The 15483-nt window shown below is 36.6% G+C and overlaps 3 protein-coding genes across 12 annotated transcripts; all 3 read right to left on the bottom strand.

The window, feature by feature from the left end:
• Positions 1-75: 75 nt before the first annotated feature.
• LOC107416073 (pyrophosphate--fructose 6-phosphate 1-phosphotransferase subunit alpha) lies at positions 76-6080 on the bottom strand. The gene is made up of 19 exons (XM_016024527.4): positions 5824-6080; positions 4880-5052; positions 4491-4603; positions 4162-4236; positions 3952-4065; positions 3801-3868; positions 3490-3573; positions 3104-3157; positions 2857-2937; positions 2663-2756; positions 2512-2585; positions 2234-2344; positions 2076-2120; positions 1938-1994; positions 1647-1751; positions 1448-1564; positions 1215-1318; positions 758-923; positions 76-503 (listed from the first exon to the last, which is right to left on the bottom strand). Exons 1-19 carry the CDS (start codon positions 5911-5913, stop codon positions 375-377), a joined length of 1854 nt encoding a protein of 617 aa, XP_015880013.1. The 5' UTR covers positions 5914-6080; the 3' UTR covers positions 76-374.
• A 2126-nt stretch (positions 6081-8206) lies between these two features.
• On the bottom strand, positions 8207-10801 carry LOC107416075 (bZIP transcription factor 60). The gene is made up of 3 exons (XM_016024530.4): positions 10110-10801; positions 9459-9682; positions 8207-8725 (listed from the first exon to the last, which is right to left on the bottom strand). The coding sequence occupies exons 1-3, from the start codon at positions 10559-10561 to the stop codon at positions 8478-8480; spliced, it is 924 nt and encodes a 307-aa protein (XP_015880016.1). The 5' UTR covers positions 10562-10801; the 3' UTR covers positions 8207-8477.
• Positions 10802-11603: 802 nt separating this feature from the next.
• LOC107416068 (splicing factor U2af small subunit A) lies at positions 11604-15360 on the bottom strand. Of its 10 annotated transcripts, XR_007241780.2 has the most exons (4): positions 14235-15360; positions 13135-13303; positions 12420-12476; positions 11604-12329 (listed from the first exon to the last, which is right to left on the bottom strand). XR_007241780.2 is itself a non-coding variant. In XM_016024523.4 (3 exons), exons 1-2 carry the CDS (start codon positions 15050-15052, stop codon positions 12458-12460), a joined length of 837 nt encoding a protein of 278 aa, XP_015880009.1. In that variant the 5' UTR covers positions 15053-15356; the 3' UTR covers positions 11604-12329; positions 12420-12457. The 10 variants fall into 10 exon arrangements, 2 of the variants coding, with proteins under 2 accessions (XP_015880009.1, XP_060673452.1); XR_009639050.1 differs by having other exon boundaries at positions 11604-12032; positions 12146-13303; XR_009639051.1 differs by having other exon boundaries at positions 11604-11913; positions 12146-13303.
• Between the last annotated feature and the right edge of the window lie 123 nt (positions 15361-15483).

Here is a 15483-nt window from a genome sequence, read left to right as displayed (position 1 = left end):
GGACACCTAGTTGAAATTCATGGCGAACTAGAAAATCCAAAAGTTAACCCAAAAAAACCAAAAAAAAAAAAAAAATAAAGGTTAAATTACAAATTCATATTCTATTCTATTCTGCTACGCAAAGTTGAATCCCGAGATATGAATTATCTTCTTTAGAGTTCTCTCCATCATTGACATAAAACAAAATTGAATCTTTTCCGATAATTGGAAAAACAAACCCTCTCAATTATTTTTTGCACAGTAGAGTTACCATAACTTAACAGTTCCGCACGTACAGTCCAGGATACAAACTAGGAAAAAAATGAGACAAACTACTTTCTCGAGGTACCATACGTATCAGAACCAAAGGTAAGAAAAGCAGAAGAAATACACTCTCAAAGGGATCCCTGGCCACCGAAAGAAGGTGAAGACATGACGGAGAGAACATCTGTTACAGACGCCATGACACTTAAAGCGGCTTTTAAAACCTCTTGTGAGCAACCTGGCTTAACAATGGTCCGCACCTGGAAATGTAAGAAAAGGAGTAAAAGTTGATTAGGGACTAATAACTTGTACAAAAATATAATCAAAGTTAATCGGTTACTTTCATGACAAATGAATGGTTTCAAAAACGTAAGTAGAATAATCACTATCTCTTCATCCTACACCATGCTTCATTTAGCACAAACTTAAACATTTCGAGTGCCACCTGCATTCTTGATGCTATGATATGTATGATTGGGCGAGAACAAAAGAAAAAGTTCAGAACTTTGACCACCTTGTCAAGATATTCCTGAAGTTTCTTTATACGGCCCATGTAATCCTGATCTTCAACACAGAGTGTTACAGCCTTAGAATCAGCCCCAGGACCATCAAACTGAAGGGGTCCAGGATTTCTGTAGACGTCATCCATCAGAAATTTTGTGGCATTTTGTCTCAGCAGCCTGCAACCAAAAGAATAAACCAGTTTAGAAACCAAGATGACTAAACTTTGATTGTCAATGCTTCATTTGGTCCCCACATGAACACCAAGCAGAGTTGTCGTAGTTAATAGCAAAATGGAGAAGAAGGAAGAAAAAAGAATACAGGCAATAATTACCTAAAAAAATAAAATATAGGAACTGCATTTCCAACTCTGAGAGAAAATACGTCACATACATTGACTTCTCTCATCCTAAATCCTTTTTAAGTTTTAGCATTATCAAACATCCAGCTGACATGTCAAATACACTTACTCATATGCTTTGCCTCTCAAATCAACATTCGCAGGATGAATAGCAGGCTTTCCAATAGATGTAGCACCAGGATTTTGAGACCACCGTTTTACAGTCATCATTGCCTAGCAGTGTTTGTCAAATACGGGAATTACTAATCACTTACTGGAAACAAAATGACAGACAACGGAACTTAGAAGCTCGATATCTCAAGAGATATGGATCAGAAAGAACAAACAGAAAGGAAACCCTACTGTAATTGGAGCAGCACCACAACGCCACTTGTTTACAGGATTCTTCAGGTTAGTTACAGTTGCCATGTAACCATTCAAACCAGCTGCTAGAATGTGGTAGCAGATGTGTCCAAGGACCTGCAGCAATATGTTAACATACTCTAAGATGACTCAGCAATAGCTAAAGCACTAGAGGTCACTGTGCTTAGCAATAACATACATAGGCATAGTCACAATCGAATTTTGATGGCAAAGATCCCCGAGCTTGATAACCAAAAAAGTGGCAGATAGCATTAAATTTCTTCCCCTTGTAAGTGCCTTCTTTCTGTTCAAATCATCAAAAACATAAGTAATTAAAGATGTCATGTTCTACGTAATACAGCATAGACAGTAAACTAAAATCATTTGTCTGATGCATTTCTTATACAATTAAGATTTTCTTATCATATTGACTGCATAAGGTTAGGATTCAAATACAAATTACATAAGCTAAAAGATCAATCAATCATACCAGACGCTTGTTCATCTCTGCCTCCACAAGATGTGCTAGAAGTTTCTCCGTTTCAATCTGGAGAAAGCAAAAAGATTAACAATGTAGAAGTTTGAAGATTCCTTCTCACAAAAAAAAGAGTTATATATTGTAAATTACCTGGGATAACTGTGCAGAATCATCTGATTCAGGGTGAAGGAGAAGCTGAGACCCAAAAAAAGAGGGGGGAAAAAATGTTTAAATGGCTACATTACTCATTAACATTACATCAAGTGGAATATATCCATCAAAGGTGAATGTCTAGAACAAATTAAAACCTGTTTCTTGATAAAGGGTGGCAAGAATTCAAACAAAGCAGAAGCCCAGGGTGACAGTTGAGATGAAATGTTATCCACAGAAACACCTAACCTGATCAAACCATGAATTTCCTGACAGGAAAAGATCAAAGTGTTAAATCAAGAGAATAAAAGAAGGAAACTTTTAAATTTATGTTTTACATGGAAGCAAAAAGTTATCATTTAAACATCTCTTTGGACTCTAATTGGGGGGGAGGGAAGGGCGAGAGAGAGAGAGAGAGGTTCTGTTACTTAGTTACCTTCAAGAGGGCATAGACTTCAGGAATGCTTTCTATGAGTCCTTCCGGCAGTAGAATGACACCGTGGTACTTGTCTGCCAAAATATCAGATCAGATGATGAAGAAAATGATAACAAACTACAACATTAAAGCTGCTAGAACTATTTGGAACCTCGCTCCGCACGGGTCTGCACCGCATCACAAATTTGTGTTGTCAGGTCAAAGAGAGTTAGCTTTGATGCAGCCACCTCCTCACCAAGAATTACCTGTAAAGAGCATATAAAATGAAAATGAAAAAGAAACAAGAACAAGAATTTAGGTGACAGCATATAATCATATAGATTAATGCAAGATAACACAGCTTACCATGTTTGGATGAGACTGGAGGGTGCACTCCAGAGCAACATGTGATTGCTTTCGGCCCATGAGCCGAATAAAATAATAATACTGGAATGGAAGAAAAAGATTTCCATATGTAATCTCACTTGTATACAAAAGAAATAGCAGGTTATAGTACAGTACAAAAAATAAAATAATATGGACAAGAGCATTTTAAGATAGCGTAAAATTGATTAACATTTATCAGTTGAATAATGTCAGTTCAGGACATTACCTTCTCCGCAGAGAGAGCATCAGTGCAAACATTACTGATGAGCTGGGAATTGACCTGAACATTAGCAGCAGCTATTTAAATTTTCTTCCTCTTAATTTATAAATTGCACTGACAAAAATAATTACTCGTTGATCCCTCTTACTATTTATTTTAAGCAAATATAATTAAATTGTAAAATTGATTTTGATGGTAATTATACAAAAACAATTGAACAAGAGGATGTGGAAATACTAAAAAGGACTAAGCAATCAATTACTTTGTTACAGACGTTAGCAGCAAACATAAGCTACAAAATTTCTTATGAGCAAAAGGTTCACCAATAGAAGGTTTGCTGAAGGTTTAATTTCTTAAATTAGCAAAAGTTTTCAACATAGTTTGGCTTATACCTTACATATTGTATCAAAACCAACATTAGTTTCCACGAACTGGTTCTTAAGATCTCCATTCAAAGTGACGGGAACTCCAACCACCTGAAAATTCCAAGATTATAGTCAAGACATTGACAACATATTCAAATTAAGTTGCCGAGCGTCAGTAAATATGATTGCAACATAAGTACCACAATTTCAAATGACTTGTTCTAAAGTCAAAAGAGATACCCAACCAAGCTAATGTGACTACTACCCTTTTTCTTGATAAATCACTGTATAATTGAAATGAAGTTATTCATATCCCAGAAATATCACATCAAAAGTACCTTAGTTGTGCATTTTGCTTCAGCAAATGTTTCTGCAAGCTGAGCGGCATCAGCGTTTGATGTCACCCCTACAAAAGTGCAAAACTTATAAACTTAATAACATTCAAAAATATATTCCCAAACTAGGAAAATCGTAACACAATTAACTTACCTCCAACAATGACAAGGCCATCCAATTTCAAATCCTTGCAGGCAGTTAGTGCAGCTTTAACTTGCTCAGTTGTTCTTATTTGGTCTTTAGTCCGTCCCAACAAATCATAGCCACCTTGTCAAGCACAACAATAACACACTGCTCATGAGTTTACGGACCAGAAAATTTTTGGAAACTAAATATTACCAGTGTCTTCCTAATATTACCTACCTTGATTCTTGTAGGTTGCAATAATGTCATCAGTTATCTCAAGAGTTTTCTGGGCAAATAAACCTTCAGAACCACCTATTGACAGCAGAGTAACTAATTCAATGCCATCTTCCATCACAAGAATATATACATGCAAAACAAACCTTGGGAAAAAAGTTAGTTGTACCCCAATGGAAAATATATAGATCAAGACTAGTGCAGATTTACATTTTGATCACTGAGCAATTCAAAGAAGCTAACATCGTCATGACCATCTAACAATCAACAGATTTATCCAACAATCAAATGAAGAAGCGGAAATCTAAAGTCTGATACAGTGGCTTACTTACCCAAGAATCCAAGTAAAGTGCTCTGGGGGTTGTGAATTTTGAGAGCCTTGAGAAGACCCCATATGACATTGTGTCCTCCAGGAGATTGTCTCCCGCAAAAGACAATTCCCACCCTGTTAAAATACAATAGATTAGAGACAAATCTAAATATTCACAACCAAATAAAATAATCCATGTCCACCATAGTTAATACATTCATAAGTTTATGCATTCGCATAGGGTGATGCATCAGTTCATCTACAACAACATGCACACAGATATTCATGAATACACACATAGGACATTTGCGAGCACAGAGACGACAAAATAGACAAAAATAATTACAAGTAATTACTAAAAAAATAACAGGGAAATAGAATGTACTAGGTATAACCATCAAATGCATATACCTCATTGCTGAATGCTCAGTTATAATCTGAGCGTCAGGTACTTTAGCAGTTGCCCTGAGAAAGTGAGCCAATGGCTGACCATAAGTGTTTGGAAAGGACCGACTGATGGTGTGGGAATCCGTGGGGTCCAGAGATGTTGCTGTGTCACCAAATTCAACCCTGACAGTAGTACCCTACATGACAAGGCAAGCAAAAAGCCTGGTAAACATTTAAATAGATCAAAAAACCGATGCAATTTGATCAAGCAAGTGTAGAACCCTATTGATCCTTCTCCTCTAGCCTTAATGGAAAATTAAGAGCTGTAAGATCCTAAAGCAAGTGGAAAAATAAAGTCCCTTTTTCAGGTCCAACAGGTTCCAAAGGCACTGGCAAAAACAGTAAAATAAATCTGCACCTATCAGTTATCAAATTTACCCCTGTTTTAGCTTCATATCTAGGAGAATTATTTCCACATGATCATACCTTTTTTATATTCAAACCATTTTAAATCTGCAAACAGAGATAATCCAGCAGAATATTCCAAAAACACTAAATTACAGAGTTTAAAGAGAGTCGCTAAACGGTAAGAGCATGCCAAAGAATACCATGTATACCAGATCAAAAGTAAAAGTGAACAACAGATCCTCTCATACAACTCCATATATCCTTTTTTATCTCCGTTTTTGGACATGGAAACGGATCTAAGGCATCGTCATCTAGCGTAATCCTTCTACATAAACAAAGAAGATAATACCAACCACCGAGATTTTTATTTTTGCGGAAATCGATCTGAATTGAGTGAACACAATATATATATATATATATATATATATATACACACACACATATAAAATAAAAACATTCACTGAAAACTAAGACCGAAGGGAATTAATTTGAATTTGAGAGTTGAAAAGTAGTAGTAGTAGTAGTATAACCAAGAAGAAAGAGAGAGGAAAAGGATGGACCTCAAGACAAGGAGGAAGCTGCGGTTGGTAGGTGGATCGAAGCTTCTGGAGATCGGAGAGTTCCCTGGGAATGCCGTAGTCGGAATCCATGAGAGAAGAAGAAACAAAGACAAGACTGAGTTTGTTGTTGGCGTGAAGACTGCGAGTGAAACCGGGAAGAAAGCAGCTAGTGAGGAAAGGGTAGAGTCAGAGAGTGGGGGTAGGTCGGCTTTTGTATTTATAGTGGCATAAGATCCGGCCATTCGCAGAATACAACCAATCCAAACCCGAAAAGCCCACCAGTTCTCCACTTCTGTCTTTCCTAACCTTTTCCCCTTCATTTCTCCCCTTTATTACTTTAACTGCCACCACTTACATTTACGGATTTGCCCTTCTCCTCTCCTTGCTTTGCCTTTGGCTTTTTTTCATAGATCATCACAGAATGTCATCTTATGGATGGCATTGCATTTGTTTGGATATGGCCAAAATATACCACTAACCTTCATTTTGAATGTTTCAATGGGGCATTGTGAACTTTGCTAATGATGAATTTGGTGTCTAATTTGTCATTAATTTTGTAATTGACAAATTTTGATTTTGAGTTCCATTATCATTTTGTGTCCAATGTCATTTGTTGAATTAATTAATATTATTTTATTTTTTATTCATAATAGTAAACCAAAAATGGATTCCATTACTATTTAATAATATTTATAATTTAATAATATAATCTTTTAGCATATATCAATTTTAAAATTTAATATTAATATTTATTATTTGAGAACTCACATTAATAACAAATTTTATAAATGATAATGCTAAAATATAATTACTTTATTAAGTGACTTTAATGAAGGTGCTTCAACTAAGAATGCTAAATTTTAATAATATCAAATTTGGTATCAAATTTGATATTATTATTACTTAGCTTTGGATTCTCCAATAATACAATAGGTGGAATTTATATAGGCTTTATATTTAATATTATAATTTTATTTTTGATTGATAAAAACTGAATTCCTTTTTGGTAACTTAACAATATTATCATCAAACATTTTTGTTAAATAAATCAATAATTATTAAATATCAAATTTTAATCATAGCAATATGAAAATAGCAGTGATCATTAACGATGTTATTACATTTTAGTAGCCGAGGGGAATTCTAAATATTTGTGTGTGTGTGTGTGTTTGAGAAGGGGGCTAATTACGTCCTAGAAAAAGTTGCAAATCCAGAAATGGCATGTCATCGGGCATCGGCTGGCCTAAAAATTGACTAGAAGATGCAAAGAGGTTAAAGCATCTTCGTCAAGGATGCAAAGAGGATGTGTGTGTATGCACATCCTTTTGGTATATGCGAATAAGGATATTCTTGTAATTTTAACAAGAGCGCCCACTGCATCACCAAACTAGGAACTTTAAAAACAACAATGCACCCGCTCCCTGTCCCTCACCTAACTCTCTATCTCACGTATTTACCAGAGAGAGAGAAAAAAAAAAAAAAAAAAAAAAAAAAAACTCTCTATCTCACGTATCCACTATCCACTATCCACTACCATTTTTTTATTTTATTTTTTTTTATGGTTTTTTTTTTTTTTTCGGTGAATGTCAAATTACTATTGTTGTTGGATTTTGGTTCGCTACAGCTCTGACTACAGCTTCACCTGCAAGTCCCATCTTTATTTTTTATTTATTTATTTATTTTTTTCATACCTTAATTTCAACCAACTTCTGCTATGTTCTTTTTCATCTCCCTTTTTGACGCTAAAACAACACCCACCATGGCAATTACTAAGTCAAACTATTTTATTTTCAAATTCAAACACGATGAAAACTCAACAAAAACTTAAGCTTTTGTTTTTGTTTTTCTTTTGTTTGCTACTTTTTATTGGCTTTAATTAAAAGTTTTATAAAAGCCTGAGTCACTGTCAGTATGTTTTTCAAACAACCCCAAAACCACCTGCGGCTTTCAGAAAGTTTTTCCAACAACCTCAAAACAACATGCGTCAGGATAATTGTTAACCATCATCATTATCTCTTTGTTCCCAAGGAAAAAATAATAATAATAATAAAAAGAAAAAAAAAACGCAATTAGAATCCTATTGTAAGCCCCCAAATATTACATATACAAGCGGGCATAAAAAATTTTTTTAAAAAAAAAACCCTCAATTAATAACTTAATTTTTCAATATATATCGTAAATGGGAGATTCAAACTCCATAGATAATAAATTGAAATTTTATAAATCTGAAAAACTAGTTTAGCACTTTCAGTCGATTTCCAACATATACGCACATCCATGTTATTAAGGGTATGCATGCCAGACTACAGCCTTCAATAATGAAAGCGTGCACACACTCTATAGCAAGAGTATGTATATGTGTATATATATATATATATATATATAATATAACTAGGACCAGCATAGATTGAAATTGATGAAGAGGTAGACGATGGCACAGTCTAAGGTTTACCATAATGACATATCATAGTTCAAATGGTGGACGGGAAACATGATTTTCTCAATAAAAAAACATTCCCGACGTCAACACCAAAACTGGTTTTGCAAAGGACAAATCGTACATTAGAGCTGGAGCAGGCCTCAGACACCCCCCCAAACACACACACACCACCAAAAAAGAAAAAAAAAAAAAAAAAAAAGACCTTAAAAAAAAATTAAAGAACAAGGAAACACTGTTTCATCTTTGTCCATGAAGCTTTGCATCTCCTGCTTTTTACAAAAGATCCTACCACAAAGTATCCAAAAATTTTAGTTTCTCCCCCTTTTGGAGCCTCTCTTTCTAGAGCTTTCTTTCCCTCGTCTTCCAATTGAAGTGGCTCCAGATTTCGAAGGGGCATTACAGTCAGAATGAACAAGCCCATGATGACCACCAACCAAAGCAGGGAACCCAACAGCAGGGATTCTGCAGCGAAACCAAACATCAGAAATCAAAGAGGATTCAACCAACTTGCTCAACATGAAGTTTTGGAAATGGACATGCAACTCTATGATGAATAAAAAACAAACCATGAACAACCTGATATCGACTTTCACCCAGTAAAATTGTAAATGTGCTATACAAAAGGTAATTGAAACGCAGGAAACATTTTGGCTATGCATCTGTAACAATATTCTTGTAATAATGTTCCTTTTTCCCGTCCTAAACTTTCATATGGGTCTGTTGCTCAACACATATTCAAACATAGAACCTATAAGGAAGCAAGAATGAAGATTTCTTATCAACCCACCGATTCATGTCATGCTTACAAAGGTTATCTGGTGTGGCTAACAAAATTTTGAATGCTCAGAAGTAACTCGTTCAAAATATGCTTCAGCCCCCACACAAGCCGAATCTTTTGTTTATACTAAAGAAGCTTTAATTGCACCTCTCAGCTTAAATTGGGTTAAGCCACAATTACAAGTGATGATCAAATTTGTTGGCAGTTACACGTCTGATGGATAATAAAACTTGTAAATTTCCAATGGTACATCTGGCTTACATGCATATAACAGTCCTTGATAAGATGGTTTTCTATGCACACTTTACTAAATACTCTGTAGCTCTTTTCAAGGTTTAACGACTGAAATACCACTGATAATAAGAAAAACAATGCAAGAAAAATGGAAATAAGGGCAAGATGGCTGATGATTCATACCCAACAAGAGCACAGCAGACTCCTGCTTGGTTGTTGGAGAACCAAATGAATTGCCCATCTGCAAACTAAACCGTAAGGCTTGATTCTCAGCATAGCAGCACTGAAGCAATCGCCCCAGTCTCCTGCATTCTCCTTCAAGATATTTACTCTTCATTTCTAGATCCTTCACATACACCTTCTTCCTCTCCCTGGATCTCACAGCGGCATCCCTATTTCTCAGCTGCCTGGAAAATCATAACAAATCCCCTTAAATAATTTCCTCTTGCAACGAATATTGTTGACCTAAATAATTTTCCTTGAGCACATCCATTTCATAAAAAAGTTCATACAAAAAAGAGCATCCACTTTATCATCTTCTGATGCTAGCCAACAACTGAAATACCTCCTACAAAAACTAGCAGCATTCATGGATATTAATAGAAACGACCCCTAGAATTCGAAATTCAACCGAGAATCCCATAAAAGGAGAAAAAAAAAAAAAAAAAAGCACCATTGAAATCGGTCCAATCTACAAAGCAAAACACAGCACAAATCCTAGATATAAAGTTATCAAGTGTATATATAAAATACACATCCTGCATCCATCCAATATATTAAGACAGAGATTATTCTTAAAAGTGGAAAAGAAGAAGAACAAATTAGCGGCGGTACCTTGTCCGTTTCTTAGAGAGAAGATCTTCAGAATCGTTTTGGACAGGGGCAACCTCCAATTCTTCCTTGTCAGTAGAAAGGCCGAGGTCGTGATCGTCGGAAGGCTGTGCAGGGGCAGGAGAATCGACAAGGATGTCAGCCAAAAAATCATTAGCAGGAGGCTCCGAGGCAACCTTATTAGCATCGTCAGCATCATCTTCTTTCATCAACAAGGTTTCGATCTGTCCGATCCATGAGGAAATCGGATCTGGAGAATGGTTAGAGGGAGAATCGGTGGCGGCGGCGGCTAAAGGAAGAGAAGAAGAGGAAGAAGAAGATGAGGAGGACGAGTCGTTGAGAATTGGAGCTTCAGTTTCCCAATCCAAGGTATTCGCACCCTCCGGTAATTCATCCAACAGACTACTCCAATCGATTACGTCGTCGGCTTCCAAAAATTCCAGCTCTTCTTCCATAACTAACCTAGATTTTCAAGTTTTTTGAAATTTGAACAAACAAATACTGTTTTTTACTTACAAAAAAAAAAAAAAAAAATTGAAAAGACGAGAAAGGACGACGACATGGGAATAACAGAGAGAAAGGGGGATTTGATCATTTATATATAATTTATCTTCTACTACTACACGGAAAATAATAAAAGAAAAAGAAACGCGCAAACTGGCTGTGGTGGTCAGGGTCAGGTTCTTAGAGAGCAAGCAAAAACATGCGAAGAATGCCAACTGGGTTGGGTTGGGTTGCGCGATGCCGTCACTCGACCAATAGAAACTCGCACGCTGGACTCTCAAACACCCTCGGGGCCTTACATGTGGATTTTCTTTTCTCTCTTTTTTTTTTTTTTAATTTCTTTTTGGTCCAATCGATACCACACACCGTCCATCCCATCCTCTTTTCTTTCGTTTTTTATATTATTTATTATCGGCTTCCAGGTCAAACAAAAAATAAATATTTTTTTTTTGCCAATCAGTTTTTATAATTGATAATAAAAATTTATTTCTGTTAATTAGTTTTGATTTGGTATCCAAACTTAATATTACTAATTTATTACATTAAAACAGTTCGATGAATTTATCAATATTTGCCGAATAACCAACACAGATAATTGTATATTTATAACTCACTTCCTTCACTTAATATTGAATCTCTTTCTCATATTTTACATAAGCTCATTTTTTGACAAATGAGCCAGGAAAAAATAATAATACATTTTTTTTATAATAAAAAGATAATTTTCGTAAATCTCCTTTCTTTTGTATAAAGATAATTTTCGTAAATCTCTTTTCTTTTGTATAGGGTCGCATAATGATATTATAGATACTACCAATTAATATTATATCATTTTATCTTATCCATTAAAAAATTCACTTATTTTCTAACAGTTAAGTAAAAGTAATTGATATACATAATGATGCCGCAAGTATCACTCCTCTTTAAAAAGAAGCGATTAAAAGAGCATTTTCACATGAGATGACATTAAAAGAGCATTTTACACACTTAGAATGGTTACCATCAAATATCAATCCCCCACTACGTATATTTATTGTCTTCAATAAAACAAAATGAAATAATCAATTTAACATTCCAAATTATTACATGTGGATACTATGATTAACAACATAGAACGATTATCTTCCTTGTACCAAAGAAAGAACACATAAATAAAAAAATATTTTACGCTTCTTGATCAGAATGCCATTTCACGGATTACAAGTTGAAAACATCAACAAAACTCTATCGCACTCACTTCCATCGACCACAGAGCCAAATCGTTGCTGGTACAACAGCCTAAGATGCCGGAGACTTCACTTCCCTACCAACCAACCCAGTAACACACACATAAGAAAAGCAATCAATACTACCTTATCATATGATCAAACTGTGCCAGACGCTCATGTGAAGGCCTCGGACTTAACAGGTAGAAACCTACAACTGCAGCAACATTGCATGGCCTATATGTAGATAAATACGGGAAGAAATCCGAATGGGAAGAATGGGGAATTAGTATCTAAACATAAACGAAAACGGGGTTTCAAGCTACCTACTTCGAATCCAACCATAAAACAAGCTGCGATGGTCGACACCTCCCCCTTTTTATACCTACCCCTTTTTATACCTACAAGAAAGAAAACTAGAAACAGACTTGATGTAGTAACTGAACTTCTTATCCAATGTTCTGACCAGCTTTGAGTTCTGCAAACCCAGTTTCAGAGGCTATGATGTCAGACCCTAAAAGCATAAATGTAGAATCATTAGCCAGAAGTAGGAAAATGAATAAGGTACAACAATAGGACAGGTGGGGAAGGCATCAAGAATTACGAATAAAAGATACTCCTCGTTCCTCTGAGCACTTAGCTCTATGCCTCCAGAAGATACCTAAAAATTGAAATAACATACATATTAGCAGGCCCAATCCCAACTAGATACTCAAAAACTGACATAAACTAGCAATTTAAGATCCAGCAAAACGTGATAGAAATGAAAATTCCACCATACTTCTAGTACACCATGGCACTAATATAATGTTACTCCTTTCGACTCTTTAGACCATTATTGTATGAAAAGAAGACAGATACACACTGAATAGCATTCTGTAGGTAAAACTTGGATACCCCTCGAAGATAAGTAACGAACAAACATCATGAATGATGTCTATAAGACAAGTGCCACAGGGGATGTCATTTTAAAATTTGATTCACTCCATAACTTACTCTATATCTCAACAGCAACAAAACTGAAAATGGTACCACATTCAAAATGTCTTAGTATTGGCATCATTTGAATTGTCTCCTAAAAGACAAATAAATTCATGCATAAAAGTGAGAACAAAGACCCCAAACCCTCAATCGATAGAGTTTCATGACAACGATGACCGTACACAAAATGAAATCTGAAAAGACAGATGTAGAAAAGCTTGGCAGCTTGTAAGGAGGGGACCTCTGACAACTTTCCTCCTGTAAGGCTAAAACAAGCCTAATAATAAGATTGTAAAAGAACGAAAAGTAGCTTTTACCCTTCTATCTTTCAGAGTTACCTAGAAACCAACAATACAAATTACCAACAGGCATCCCAAGGAAAAATTCACAAGTAACTTTTATAGGCTTGCACTAGACAAGTGTACTTAGCATGATCCAGTGCTTGAACATGAACCTCAGCCAAGATTACTAGTCCAATGCAAGTAACAGGTCACCCTTTCTTCAACTCTGAAACCTCAAACCACAGCACAAACAAAACCCAAAATGAGTCCAACACACATCTATCTTCAGCAAGCCAATGATGAAATTGAAAGTAATAAAAAAAAGCACAATACAACTACTTCACAAAAAGTGCATGATGTATCTATATACAGATTAACAAAAACAATAAAACAACTAATTTTAATTAGGCAATTGGCAATTTCTAAAGAATAAAAGAATAATAAAAAGAACTTGAAGCTCAATGTAATGTCTACATTCATCCATTCATTCATTGTTGGTAACATTTTCATTTTAATAAGCAGACAACCAAATATAACATTGAAGCAAATTCCATGGAACTGTTTCGAGTACTGTATAATAACGATCATCTAAAACTTGCTCAAGACCAACTCAAGTGCATCAAGTTTCTAAGTAGCTCATACCATTAGTTCACACTTCATTTCAAGGTTTGGTTACCTAGTAGGCCCCTATATATTAGCTCATACCATTAGTTCACACTTCATTTCAAGGTTTGGTTACCTAGTAGGCCCCTATATATTAAAGTAAGAAAAATGAACCATAATAAGAAGTATACATAAAATAAAAGATGCGCAAGTTTGGAATTTCCAAAGAACTGAGGATTACAATAAACAGTTTCGCACCAAAGAAAAAAATAAAATAAAAGGATTACGCCGAACAGTGTCCAAGAGATATCAAAGAAGAGAACTAGGTCGATACCATGAACTCAGGAATAAAGAAAGCAACCACAATTCTAACTCTCAGTTAGACTAAAAGTATACAACTACATTAATTGATGTGATGATACCAAGTACCAAATTTGAAATAGCATGAAAGAAATATGTAAGGCAGGCCAGGGGCAGGCCCAAGGGTAATTACCAATTGGAAAAGAAAAGACAAGAGAAGAAAGGAAAAAACAAAAAAAAAAGATGATCACTGCCTTTCCTCCCTTTCTCGATTCCATTGCTCAATTCTGGCACGGCGCTCCTCGCTGCCTTCCCTCACAGGACTCCTAGTACTGCTCCGCCTGGGGCTGCTGTGTCTTCTTCTACCAGTATCTCGTTCGGAGTACCTATCGTGCCTGTCCCTGCTGCGATAGTCACGGTCCCGGTCCCGGTAATCTCTGTCTCTGCGATCATAATCTCTCCAATGACGGCGGGGGCTTAAGCTGCGGCTGCGGCTGCGGCTGCCACGGTACCTGCCATAGAGCTTCCTCCTCAAATCCCTGCCGATCAATTTGACGTGCATGAAATTACAATAGCCACCTCGGTTGCAGTTATTCTCCTCAAACTGGCGACAAGTGGCTTCACGGAAGTCGGTGACGGGCGAGAAGTCGGCTATGATGGGGCGACCATTGTAGAAGCGTCCCTGGAGGGCTTGCAGAGCAGCGGCGGCTTGCTCTTCTTCCTTGAACTGGACGTAGACATTCCCTATCATATGATCAGCGAGATTGTCGCATACGTTGAGGCTCTCAATCTCTCCGAATTTCCCCAGCTCCTCGAAGATGTCCTCGTAGAAGTCCTCGAAGTGTTCCTGGATTTTACGCGGGTCGATGGGCTGGCCCTGCGCGTCCACCCCCGGGGTTATCATGTCGGGCCTCTGGTACATGTTCGACAACAGCAGCGTCGGTGAGATCGTCGGCCGGTTGTGAAGCCGAGAGCACCGGTCTCCATGCCGGCACGCCCCGATCTTGAAATAGAAGGGGCAGTTCACACGGTCCCTCTCTGTCCCGAAGATCGAAGCCAAGTGCTCCGCCATATGCCTTTTTTGCTTTTCCTTATCTTACTATGCAATCAAATCTCACTGACACTAGGGTTTTGTGATTTGAGTTTGCGCGGTGTTAAAGCTGGAACGTTGAACCCAGAGAACAAAGAAAGAAATCCAATATAGCAAAGCCGAAAGCCGAAAGCCGAAAGCCAGAAGCCCCAAGCCTCAAGCCGAATGCCTCAAGCCTCACCTTCAACCGATCGGACCCAGAATTTTGACTTCTCGAAGGTTCTACTGTAGATTTTCGGAAAACAAAGGGCTTGGATCCTCCAATCCAGTTTACAAAACTTTACCCAACAAAAAAGCCCATTATCCAAATCCAATGTAAATATAGGGATGCCTATTCTTTATGATCAAATCCTAACTATAGCTTTTCCACGTTTCCACATACTTCTCTGTTTCAACGTAAAGTTAATTATTGA

This window comes from Ziziphus jujuba, chromosome 5 (assembly GCF_031755915.1).
Source record: "Ziziphus jujuba cultivar Dongzao chromosome 5, ASM3175591v1".
Lineage (NCBI taxonomy): Eukaryota > Viridiplantae > Streptophyta > Magnoliopsida > Rosales > Rhamnaceae > Ziziphus > Ziziphus jujuba.
The sequence above is the reverse complement of the archived record's forward strand: the minus strand, read 5'-3'. Positions and strand labels throughout refer to the sequence as shown.

Bases quoted from the DNA above. Each gene is read 5' to 3' on its own strand.
- LOC107416068 (XM_060817469.1), bottom strand. From the start codon at position 15,052: ATGGCGGAGCACTTGGCTTCGATCTTCGGGACAGAGAGGGACCGTGTG. The intron at 13,304-14,234 runs GCAGTGATCATC...TTGAGGTTTCAG, and splicing joins AATCGAGAAAGGGAGGAAAG to AGTTGAAGAAAGGGTGACCT.
- LOC107416073 (XM_016024527.4), bottom strand. From the start codon at position 5,913: ATGGATTCCGACTACGGCATTCCCAGGGAACTCTCCGATCTCCAGAAG. The intron at 2,586-2,662 runs GTTCCAAATAGT...ATATTTTGGCAG, and splicing joins GCAGACCCGTGCGGAGCGAG to ACAAGTACCACGGTGTCATT. The intron at 504-757 runs GTGGTCAAAGTT...TTACATTTCCAG, and splicing joins TTCAGGAATATCTTGACAAG to GTGCGGACCATTGTTAAGCC.
- LOC107416075 (XM_016024530.4), bottom strand. From the start codon at position 10,561: ATGGAAGAAGAGCTGGAATTTTTGGAAGCCGACGACGTAATCGATTGG. The intron at 9,683-10,109 runs GTACCGCCGCTA...ATGATTTTCCAG, and splicing joins CTCTCTAAGAAACGGACAAG to GCAGCTGAGAAATAGGGATG. The intron at 8,726-9,458 runs GTATGAATCATC...GTTTCGCTGCAG, and splicing joins GTCTGCTGTGCTCTTGTTGG to AATCCCTGCTGTTGGGTTCC.